We start from the raw sequence: 12,574 nt of genomic DNA, 5'->3' as shown, positions 1-12,574 counted from the left end.
TCCCTCCACTTACTTGCAGGATCACTGTGAGTCTGGCTGAAGGAACGGGGTGACAGTAGCCTGTTGTCATGGGACCGGCTTCTCACCAGCTGGTCTGCTGTCCTGTGCTCTGTTTGTAGGCCATGGCCAGTGCAACTGCGGGGACTGCGTGTGTGACTCCGACTGGACTGGCTTCTACTGCAACTGCACAACCCGCACTGACACCTGCATGTCCAGCAATGGGCTGCTGTGCAGCGGCCGCGGTAACTGTGAATGTGGCAGCTGTGTCTGTGTCCAGCCAGGCTCCTACGGGGACACCTGTGAGAAGTGTCCCACTTGCCCAGATGCCTGCTCGTTTAAGAAGTGAGTGAACAGTCTGGAGAGAGCAGGGAGGCTGGGAGAAGGGAGAGGGGCAGGGAGGCTGGGAGAAGGGAGAGGGGCAGGGAGGAGGGGAGAAGGGAGAGGGGCAGGGAGGAGGGGGGAAGGGAGAGGGGCAGGGAGGCTGGGAGAAGGAAGAGGGGTAGGGAGGCTGGGAGGAACTAAGAGCCACCCCCCCTCCCCAGAGTTCCCAGCTCCCAAGGATCTGGCTTGGAGAATGGTTTGCTCCGGCCAAATTACTACTTTCTTTTTTTCCGTGATGCCTTTCTTTGGGAAGGCTGGAGGTGGTACCAGCTGTGCAGGGACCAGAGTGGTAGCAATTGCAGCAAGCCCTCTCTTCCAGAGTGGCACCACGAAGCCCTCTGCATTGGGAGGGGAAGCAAACAGGAAATTCTCTCAACATTCCTATGCAGTGTTCTGATCCCTACGGGAGGTGCAGGGGCTGGCGTTATGGTGGGTGTCTGGTGAAATGGGCATTTTGCCACTATAGAATTGCCCTGTTTGGAAGTTAGAGGAAGCCCAAGTTTGTGGTTCTGCCATTGTCGGGTTCACAGTTAAACACTTTGGCTGTGGTAGGCTCAGTGCTTAGAAGAAAGAGCCTCATGCTGGGCTAAACACTTGGTTTTCACTGCCTTGAAATTCTTAGCTGTGTTTGAACAGAACTATAATTTTTCAGTGGACTCATAAATCACATGACTAGTTCTGACCTTAAACCTCCCAGAAGTGATGAGAAATCACCACCCCCACCACCACCATCACCACCATCACCATCACCACCACCATCACCACCATCACCACCACCACCACCACCACCACCACCACCACCACCATCACCACCATCACCATCACCACCACCATCACCACCACCACCATCACCACCACCACCATCACCACCACCACCACCACCACCATCACCACCATCACCATCACCACCATCACCACCACCACCACCACCACCACCACCACCATCACCACCACCATCACCACCATCAGCACCACCATCACCACCACCACGATCACCACCACCACCACCATCAGAATCACCACCACCACCATCACCACCACCACCATCATCACCATAACCACCATCATCACCACCACCACCATCACCACCACCACTACCATCACTACCACCGCCATCACCATCACCACCATCATCACCATAACCACCACTACTATCACTACCACCGCCATCACCATCACCACCATCAGCACCACCATCACCACCACCACCATCATCACCATAACCACCACTACCATCACTACCACCGCCATCACCACCACCACCATCACCACCACCACCTCCACCATCGCCACCATAGCCCTTGAAGCTCCATGAAGCCTATTTGATCCTAAAATCCCAGCAGTCAGGAGCTGAGGCAAGGGGATCAAGTTCAAGACCAGATTAGGCTCTATAGCGAGGCTCTGCCTCAGATCCAGGGTGGGTTGGCCGGGTCCTGTCTGCGGGTGAGGAGGGCTTCATTACCGAGCTCCATGGTACTTTCCAGGGATGTGGTACACTTAGGGCTGTTCCCCCTTTGCTTTAGCTGCTGTGTACTCTCTCCTCCAGGGAGTGTGTGGAATGTAAGAAGTTCAACCGGGGAACCCTCCATGAAGAAAACACCTGCAGCCGGTACTGCCGCGATGACATTGAGCCTGTGGCAGAACTGAGTGAGTCCGGCAGGTCTTAGGGGGTCTCACACATCCCGGCTGTGTATAGTTCCATCTCCACCTCAGAACCTGCAGGCTCCCACCCCAAGGAATGCTGTGCAGGCCTGATGTGCAGTAGGCACATGGCGAAGGCTGGCTTTCCGAGAGTCTCCTTCATCCTTGCAAATGTGTTCAGCAGCCCACACCTTCTGCTTCCTGTGGTCCCAGACTCAGCAAGAGCCTGTGCCTCACTTGTAAAGGAAGTACAAGTCAGATGATTTTGAATTTACCCTTAAAGGAGAGGAGGGTGATACACTAGATTTTATAGACGGAAGAAACCAAGGTGTAGGCCTGTGACGGTTCACCCCTAGCTTAGAAGGTGAGTAACACTGGGCCTGGTGGCATACACCTGTAATCCTGGGAGTGTTTAGAGTAGCTTGCAGAAGACCTGGGCTCAGTTTCCAGCACCCACACGGTGGCTCACAAACACCTGAAACTCTAGTTCCAGAGGATTCAATGCCCCGTTCTAGCCTCTATAGATACACGTAGACATGGTGCACAAACATACATATGCAGGCAAAATACCCATATATATAAAATAAAACCCAAAATCTACTAACAGTGTTAAATAATTCCCAGGTTTTTGCTTACAGCTTGTTGGTTTGGAGAGAAACCTTCAGCATTGTAGATACATAATCATGACTGCTCTCCTAAAACCCTTTTGACTTTCTGGAGCCCCCACCACCCTGAAATAAGATGGAAGTATAAACAGGGGGAGCAAGATCCTTTCTTAAAGTTATTCTGTCCTGAACTTCGTACTGTCTTTAAAGATGATCTTCGCTGCTTCCAATATATCTCTTACATTATCTGAGTTTTGGGGGACCAGGTAGTGCCCAGGAATTGACAATCTCTGCACAGACAGCAATTGCCCATGCAGACAGGAAGTACCTCTTCACGTGAGAGCTGCCAGAAGACAGCTACTGGTGTGGGGGTTATAAGAGAATCAGGTCTCTGGACCTGTGACTGATAGCAGAAAGGGGCTACCGTGAGGTGGGCGTTTAGGGGTTGAGGAAGTGGAATTTTCCACACTAGACTTGCTGTGATTAGATCGGGGGAAAGGGTATTTATCTGACTCACTGAGTCTCTTTTTCTTCATCTGTGAAAGAAAATCGGTGGCTCCCACCTACAGGGAGAGTTAAATGACATAAAATAGGTGCGAACACATCGTAGGTAGCTACTCCCTCTTTCCCATCTCGGCTTGTCCAGTAGCTAACCGATGGTTCTCTGATGCTGTCCTTGTGGGTTTCGCTCATCTGCAGCCATCAGTATATGGCAAAGTCTATTAGTGGAGAGGAATCCACAGCGTCTAGCAGGGACTCGCAGGTTCCAGAATGAGAAGGCTGAAGCCTGCAAAGTCTGATGGGAGTCAGGGATGGGGGATGGCCGTGAGAGGCACCGCGGATTGGAGCAGAAATGAGGGGACTAGCAATGGGAAAGCCGAGGAAGCTGGAGGGGAGGGGATGCCTACTGTGTGTGCGACTGTTCGATGCTACCTAATTCTCATGGAAGGTGGGGGCACCGGTTTCCTTTCATAGATGAAGATGATGAGGACAGATCACAGATTCTAGGTGCTAGGGACAGGCTCTAGATCAGAATGGACTGACTTTTTAGACTGTTATCACATGCCCCATTCAGAGGAAAGAATAAGAGCCAAAAAGGGCCCGCGAGAAACCAAATTCATCACCACAGGAGACTCAGTGCCAATTGCCAGGCATGATCTCCATCCTGGGCATCTTGCCCAGCGTCGGAGAGTTTCCTGTCACGTACTTTCCAGACATCCTATGACCTGGGTTTGGGAAAAGCTCTTCTCCTCTGGGACGTGACTTGTTTCTCATTCTCCATGTACTCCCTTCCGTCTGTCAGCCGATACTGGCAAAAACGCCGTGAACTGTACCTACAAGAATGAGAACGACTGTGTCGTCAGATTCCAGTACTATGAAGACACCAGCGGAAGGGCCATCCTGTATGTGGTCAAAGAGCCGGGTAAGTGAGCCCTGAGGCCCTGGCCCTGGGGGAAAGAGACTACCTTGTTAGGCAGGATTTTCTATAGTAACCCTTTCAAACAAAACAGGCCAAAGAGGTGAGGGGGTCATGTCATGAAGAATTAGTAAGAAAGGGACTCACTGGGGCTGGAGAGATGGCTCGCATAGTTGAGAGCACTTGATGCTCACACGGAGGACCTGAGCTTGGTTCACAACCACCTGTAACTCCAGCTCAAGGAGATTGCACACCCTTCTGCTGGCCTCTGCAGGCAACGGCTCTCACTCACATACTCTGACACAGACACAAACACATACACACAATTATAAATGATTTTTTTTTTCCTTTTTGGAGGCAGGATTTCTCTGTGTAGTTCTGGCCATCCTGGAACTTGTTCTGTAGATCAAGCTGGCCTCATCTCTGAGATTGGCCTGCCTCTGCCTCATGAGTGCTGGGATTAAAGGTGTGCGCCACCACTGCCTGAGTAAAAATAAATCTTAAAAAAAAATAAGGTGACTTGTTAATTGAGGAGACAGAAAAATAAGGAGAGGAAGGAAGTGAATATGGATATCTCTAAGAGCAATATACAGCCTGGGTTTTTTTTCCAGGTGTTGATGTCAAGGAGTTCGGAACTTAAGTTCTAGGACCTTACAGTACAGGACTGTGTTATTCTGTGGGATGAAGTGTACACATTAGGGGTGACAACAGCTTCCTGCTCACCACGTAGATTATCGCCATCCTTACCCTAGTCGTACCTGCATCCCTGTGTGTTACAGAGGGCATTAGGTCTTTGCTTTGGGGTCTACTATCACTTTGTCTTTTTGTCATGCCATCTTTGTTGGTGCGCCTGTTGAATAACTTCTCCAAGTCGTCTGGCTTGGGATTTAGAGACTGGCATCTACTCTAGTTAAGGGGAGCAAAGGTGATGATCATCTGGGATGGTCACAACCCTGGAGGATCACTTGGTATATTCTCTGATAGTACATCCATTTCTTCACAGTGGGAAATGGGATCCCAGGTCTAGTGACCTACACTGCTCTTGGACTTGGTGGTGCTGGAAGTAGAACTGACGCCCTCACGCAAAGGCTGTATTTCGAAGTCACACTCTCAACCAGAGGCCAACATTTCCATGGTTCTGCCTCTGCCTCTGATTTGACCCAACTCCCCGTTGTTTCCAGATGTTCCAGCTTGGAGCAACATGGGCAGCTGGGGTCCTGAGTGTGGAAAGATATTATTCTCTTTCCCGCTATTTCCAGATGTTCTAGCTTGGAGCAGCATGGCGAGCTGGGCTCCTGAGTGTGGAAAGATATTCTTCTCGCTGCCTTCACCATCCCATGGTCTTGCAGATGTTTTCTTTGAAGGGTTGAGTCACTGCAGGGCAGTAAAGAATATCTCCAAATGGAATCAGTCACATGGACTGGGCCTCCGAACTGGATCCTTTTCACTCTCTAATAGGGCTGCCAGAAAAAACACGGTGTGTTCCATGCAGTATTTAGTCCACACACACTAAAATAGTAACTTGTTTATCGGAAGTCAAATTGACCTGGACTTCCTATACTTTTGTTTACTAAATCTGCCAACCCTTCCTTTGAGGCTGTGTGTGGACCACTGTGGGTCCCCTGCTGTGCTTGTGAGGGGCCTCCAGAGGCACTTGGTCCTTATTGTCTCCTGCCTTCCACCCCTAGTGGGGACAGGCTGTTTTTCTTTAGGCTTCTACCTGTGTTGCCGAGACCACCATGTAAAATTTCACTTTGAGGTTTGAGGGTCAGCCCTAGCCCAAGCTTTCAAAGAATTCACGGTTGCTTTTCCCAGAAGAACTGGGACCCTTTGCCCCTGGTAATTTGGACCCTGGAACCTCAACTCTCTCCAGGAGCCCCTTAATTATCGATAGGTTGTAATTTGCTGGGTAGGGAAATGGCCAGAGTGGTTTGTGGTGGTGGTTGTTTTTGTGCAATGTGTGGTGAGCTAGGGTGTCTGTTTAGAGAAGAAGGTGGGAGACAGCGGGGAAAGTGGGCTTGACTTCCTTCCCAGACTCATCAACACCCATATATACAAACACCTGGTTTCATAACACTGGAGGTTGCCGGTATGAGATCACTTGTTGGACACCTGAGGCTTATGGGAAGCTGAGCTCTACAAGATACAATCAGCTGACCCATGAAAGAATGACATAGCTTGTCTGCTTTGGTTGTTGACTTTGGGGTTGAACAAAGAAGTCAGCTTCCAATAGGGTTAAGATGACTAAATATTGTCCTGGCTGGCAGGTATCCTGGTCTCTAAAGATGCTGAGAAGGCCACCAAATTTATAGCTCTCAGGGATGTAAATATCTGGACCAGGGCAAGAGACACAATTGCCAATGGGACAGTAAGCGAACAGGCTCGGTATGAAAGCTTCACCAGGGACAAGGGAAGACTCGGTATGTGAGCGTCACCAGGGACAATGGCTGCTAGTGTTTATGGAGGAGGTCATTTTGGGCCAGGCGCTAGTGTGAGCTCTTTAAATCTATTTAGCTTAGTCACTGCTCGTCACAAGCTCTTGAATGAGTGTGAATAGTTGTTCCATTTGAAAGATGGAGAGACAGGAAATAGAGACCCAGAAAAGTAAATTTATTGAAGGTCAGATAAGCAAAGTAAGTATTAAAGCCAGCATTCAAACCCAGGCATTCCTGGCTCCAGAGTGCCCAGTGGCACAGATCCAAGGACAAATCACACTTTGCCTGTGTTTAGGGAAGAAAGTGGAAAGAGATGAGGACTTTGGTAAGTAAAAAACAAATGTTCTGGAATATAAAAGGAAGGGCTAGCTGCTCTGGCCTCTAGTTGGTGGCTGCTCTGTAGGGATGTGAGTTCTAGTATTGGCAGGTGTGTGTGTGTGGTGTGTGTGTGTGCGCGTGCGTGCGTGTGTGTGTGTTTGTCGTGCTTTGGATAGAGGCCAAAGCTTTATGGAAACACTGTGATTAGTCACCCCCAAATCAATTTAAAAAAAAAAAACTGGTTTTGAGATTTATGTGTCTGAGTGAGTAGTCTGCTTGTATGTAGAGGCGCCGTATGCATGCCTGGGTACCAGTGGCGGTCAGAAGAGAATGCCAGGTGATTCTTGGCCACCATGTGGGTGCTGGGAACTTAATCTGGAATAGAATATTAATCTGAAATAGCAACAAGTGCTTTTAGCTTCTGAGCCATCTCTCCTCTAAGTTCTAGAGTGTACGCTTGGGTGACCCTACACCGAATGGCTACGAGTCAGCCTGAGAACCCCGATCTAGACCACTCAGGGCAGACTGCTGCTGTCCTGAAGATTGTCCCCTTTTAGAAAGTGATGAAATTACTGTTCTCATTGTCCTATTTCCGGTCCTTTGTTCATCTGTTAAGACCTCATTCCTAGCCATGTTTGGTGACTCCTGCTCTCTGCCTCTGCCTCCCAGAGTGCCCCAAGGGTCCTGACATCCTGGTGGTCCTGCTCTCAGTGATGGGAGCCATTCTGCTCATCGGTCTTGCCACGCTGCTCATCTGGAAGCTACTCATCACCATCCACGACCGGAAGGAATTTGCTAAATTCGAGGAAGAACGAGCCAGGGCAAAATGGGACACAGTAAGAGGCTGTGCTGGGCTTCGTGTTTTCTTAAGTCTTTGGTTCAAGAAGTGAGGTTGAGGCAGCAGATGCTCACAGTGGTTGGAGTCGGCCCCGACAGCCGTTCCCTGGCTGTCCTCTGTTCTAGATCTTGGGAGACGGTTTGACTGTCCTTTTGTCTTTATACTTCATGGAGTCCTCTGCTATACAGTGACCACATGTCATGATCATTGTCTGCACACGTAGGCAACTGTGATGAGAGGAGATGCTTACCCTCCAGCGGAGGGAGACAGGACAAATCCACATCACGAACATAGAGCACACTGTATTGCTGTGAGGGAGTCCCAAGTTTAAACGTGAACAGAAAGCAACAGAATAGCTAACATTTACTGAGGGCTGCGCACCAAGAAGTGTTCTCAATGCTTTGGACACCTTCCTTTGCTTTATCTCTGTAAAAGCCCCTTTGATGGACAGTATTACCATCCCATTCGATAGTTAAGGAAGCTGAGGGCAGAGAATTGAAGGGGCTCGCCTGACACAGAAGGAATTCGGTGACTATAGGAATCCCTTTCCGGGTCAACCTCCTAGATGTAGTGGCAGGATATTGGTTTCCTTCACTCTCTCCTTCCAAATTCGGCTTCTCTGGGGAGCCCAGAATGCAGTTTATCCCGATTTAACCAAATGAGACTTAAAAAACAGTTTGTGTGAGGGCGCATGCGCGCCATGCATTTGTGCTGAGGTCAGGGCACAACTTGCAGGAGTCAGTTCTCTTTTCCTTGTGGGATCTGAGGCTCAAACTCAGGCTCATCACGGTGCGCAACCGGTGCTTTACCGCCGCTCTGCCGGCTTGCCAGCCTATCAAACGGGCGTTATTTCAGAACCATCTGTGTATTTAATTTTAGTCCGTTCTCCTTTTGCTCATTTTATTTTTCCTGGGCCTGCCAAGTGACTGTTTGACTCTAGAGTGTCCAGAGTGAGGCAGAAACTTTATTCCTGGTGACCCCAGACTTTGTCTCCACTGGACCCAAGAAGCAGACAGAGATGGTTCTATGTTTTTATGGCTATGTAGAACATTTTGCGCCACCAAGGGATCCAAGAGTGTTCTAAATTTCTTGAACTACTATTGGGTGTGGGGAGGATTCATCACTTTTTGTTGGGAAGTAATTTTGGAAAGCCAGTGAAGGCCTTCTGTTTTCCTGAGTACGCAACAGGTTAGCGGGTAGCCAGTGATTCAAGAGATGAGATCAAATAAGCTAAGAATTATTCCAGCAAAGCTCTGTGTTCTGACCCCTACATCTTCCTTTCTGGCTCACATCGCCTGGCACTGCCTCGATGGAGGAGAATACAGGCTAGGGAGAGAAGAAGAGACAGGAGAGACTGGGTAAAATGGCGTATTGTTTGGGGACTGCCGAGAGCTAATGGGCACCCACCACCAAGAGCTCCAGGCTAGATTAGAGGCCCTCAGAAGCAGCAGCAGGCTCGCAGCTCACCATCTCGCCTCTCCTTATTTCCTGTCCAGTCCCGTCCTCGGAGCAAAAGTGTAAATATGACACCGGCTGCCCCTGACAGTGCGCTCTAGAGAAGGAGGTCTTGGGCTAAAGTCTCAGATGAAGTTCAACGGCTGAGAGTGAGGAAGTGCAAGGAACTGACCGTGGGCTTCTCTGTGTTCTCTTTGCAGGCAAACAACCCCCTGTTTAAAGAGGCCACCTCCACCTTCACCAATATTACCTACCGGGGCACCTAACGAGAAGAGGTCATCCTTAGACCATTGTCAGACTAGTCCAGGGTTGTGGGAGTCTCTGCCGTCATGTTTACAGGGGACAGTATTTGTGGGTGGGATTTGGGGCATGGATCGGGATGGACTGGAAAGTGTCACTGTGTGGGAGTGTATCTCTGTGTGTGTTTATAGATATGTGTGTGTTGGGGGTGGGGAAATGTGTAATTTAAGACTTGTCATGTGTCCCCAAAGGCAGTGCTCCACAGCCTTTGTCCTCAGAATCCCCCCTGAAGGGATTCTCTCTGCTTGGCTTGAGGGGAACTGGAGGCTGAGCAGTGCCCTTCAATACCTGAGAAGCCCCCTTGCCATGTCAGGTCCTTCTCCCAGAAGAGAAGGGCAGGGCTGAGGTGTTTCGTTCCAGAGGAAGCAATGCCAAGCCCTGGCTCTATACTGCGTTTGTAAGTTTCTGGTTCTTGGTCCTGTCAACAGTTCCGGTAGGAACTGCTTGGCTTTGAAGCCCAGTTGTGTCATTTGCGCCTCTGCCCACTCCCTTCCCTCAGGCTGACGGTGGCGGCCTTTGGGGAGAATCGAGTCCTCAAGAGTTGCCTGCGTCTTTTGCCATCACCTCAGCCCTGCCATGGCTTTCTCATAAGGAAAGTCCTTGCCACCTGGCTCTTTGGCATGAAGATGGCAGGGCCACTCAGGGGTCCTCATGGCCTGGGGACGTGCCAGCACCGCCAAGCTCACAATGGCAGGATTTGTGTAGAAGTGTCATTGTTGCGGCTCTTACCTCCCACTCCACGTTCTCTCTGTTACAGACTTTTGCTATGCACTGAGGAGATCGCTCATGACCAAACGCTTTCCCCTCAGGGGAGAGGTCTATCCCCACTCCCCAGGTCTTCTGCTCCTCTTCCCAGGAACCTCCACACACCTCAATCCCTTGCCTCTGTGTGCTACACCCATCCATGGGGCTGACTGTCTTTATCTACCTCTTGGGTGTCTTGTGAAAGAATCATTCCCATTAGTCTGCCCAGCAAAGTGTTGGGGAGGAATGACAGGCCAGTTGGGTCTGCATGTGTGGCCTGTTCTCCTGTGGGTTATACGACCTCATTTTATCTCAGCCTTTAATCTGAGAGGTGCAAGTGCAATGTTATTTGATTCTCTCTGGGGACACCCAAAACTATGATGAGGTTCACCACTCTAAAGGAGCATGTGCATAAACACTTGCATTATTATATTTGTGATCTCATGATGGCAGAGGAGAGCATAAGAAGCCCACAGACTGTGTGGGCGACAGGCACTCCCTTGGGGCATCTTCGTAACCTGCCTCTCCCTTGCTGGGCCTCTAAGGGTTCCCTCTTCTGGGAAACATGCGAGGATGGGTACGTGGACATACTGGGCCTTTCTCAAGGAGAACAATAAAAACCGAGCCCCATCACCTAAAGAAAAGAGACCTATTAACAGTGATCTCGATGAGTCCTGACTTCAGGGCTGCAACTAAATCTTTTAAACGTTGAAAGCCACATTTTTTCCCCTCTGGAGTTTAGTTTTTTGTTGTTGTTGTTTGAAAAATGATGAGTTTGGACCAGCTACTTGGAAGGTCTATTTCAATTGTCAATTTTCTTTTAACTCTTTTGAAAGACAGGGTCTCATGTAGCCCAGGATGGCCCTAAACTTACTATGTAGCCAAGGATGACTTGAACTCTGATCTCCCTTTGCCTCTGCCTCTCAGGTGCTAGAATTACAGGCATGTGCTATCATACCTGGTTTATACAGTGCTGGAAATAGAACCCGGGACTTCACACATGCTAGGCGAGCCACTACCAACTGAGTTATATTCCCAGCTTTTATATCAACATCCTAGGATGCTGGGATTGAATATGGCATCAAGCATGCAGCCAAGAGTCTGTGTGTATAAGGGGACTGGATGGAATGCTGCTCAATGGTAGAATGCTTATGAGAAGGCCTGGGTTCGAGTCCCAGCACTGAAAACTCTGTGTGTGTGTCTGTGTGTGCGCGTGTGTGCATTGCTGTTTCTAGTGTTTGTCTTTCAGTTTTAAGATTTGAATCCCTTGGCTTTTACAAGAGCAGATGTCATTTTCATAGCCTCTCCGTGAGTCTCATTCTTTCTCAATCCCTACATCTGTTGGTAATGGGTGCATCTAATGGAGCACTTAGATATCATCCAATTAGTTCTTTCTCGTTCACTCTGCATCCATTTGCATCTTCATGTCAGGGAAGACCATCAGTCAGGAGTGGCCGATCTAGGAGTGAGTGCTGAGGACAGGCCTTGAGAACAGGAACAAGCTGATGGCGGTCCTGTCTTGTCCTTGGTTAGGAGGTATTCTATGGTGGAGGATAAGTGAGGGAGGGAACAGGAAGGATGGTCACAGATCTAAGAAGTTTAGACATTAACCATAACCTTTAGCTACTAAGGCAGAGCCCATGATAGCAGAGAAGATGGTTCAGATGAGGAAGAAGGTGAGCGGGAATCTTGTCTGATTCTGAAATGAGGCCTGTGGTTCTTGATGACCAGCAATGCCTGTCAGTACACGGGAGTCCCTGTGGCTGTTTCCACCAGAGGCCGAGGATCAGTCTGTTTGGTATCACGAGGGTGACCATCTAAAATTGTCATGGCATTGAGCAGCACAGCACGGAGGGATCGTGCCTTGTTCTTTTACAGGTAATTTCTGTCCAGGCTCAATGTCTGAGGACAATAATAAGAAAGGGAACACGCCTGCTTGACATATTGTTCCAGTTGGAGTCAGTTGTTTATTTCCCAGATATTCGGAACCTGCCCACAAGAGCAAGACATTTCTCTTTGTCAATTTCTGGTTGGAATTACTTAAGCACCTTCTCAACTTCCACTGATTTGTGTAATGGAATTAAAATGTGCTTTCCAAAGGAATTGGCCTAAGGCTACCTCAAGCTTCCTGTGTTGTTATTTGTTTTCTCTGGGTGCAAACAGTGTCACAGCTTCCAGAAGTAACAGAAGAGTGAAGACTGGGGGAACTGGGGCTAGCTTCGGGATCCAGAACTTTGACATTTTCAAAATGAGAAGGTCATTACTTTCTAAGGTTTTGTTTTTCTTAAATTGGGGATTTTTTTTTTCTTTTAGGAACTTTTGAACCCAAAGCAGAACAGACTGTCAACATAGCCTAGGTTTTGCCGTGCAAATCAGAAACCAGTGAAGGCTTGATGGCAAATTATCTTCAGGACCATTTCTATACCTAACTTCTATTTCA

General features: G+C 49.1%; 1 protein-coding gene across 1 annotated transcript in view; it reads left to right on the top strand.

The window, feature by feature from the left end:
• The window catches only part of Itgb3 (integrin subunit beta 3), a 57,911-nt gene extending 45,666 nt beyond the window's left edge, over window positions 1–12,245 (top strand). The window contains exons 11-15 of the mRNA XM_041636164.1: window positions 120–342; window positions 1,928–2,028; window positions 3,931–4,050; window positions 7,467–7,633; window positions 9,291–12,245. Coding sequence (XP_041492098.1) covers window positions 120–342; window positions 1,928–2,028; window positions 3,931–4,050; window positions 7,467–7,633; window positions 9,291–9,356 — 677 coding nt within the window. The 3' untranslated portion in view covers window positions 9,357–12,245. The remainder of the gene's footprint in view (window positions 1–119; window positions 343–1,927; window positions 2,029–3,930; window positions 4,051–7,466; window positions 7,634–9,290) is intronic.
• Window positions 12,246–12,574: the final 329 nt, after the last annotated feature.

The sequence above is a fragment of the Microtus oregoni genome, unplaced genomic scaffold (assembly GCF_018167655.1).
Source record: "Microtus oregoni isolate MIOR12 unplaced genomic scaffold, Mior012 000048F_ref0000485, whole genome shotgun sequence".
Taxonomy (NCBI): Eukaryota; Metazoa; Chordata; class Mammalia; order Rodentia; family Cricetidae; genus Microtus; species Microtus oregoni.
This window is presented reverse-complemented; position numbering and strand designations above follow the sequence as displayed.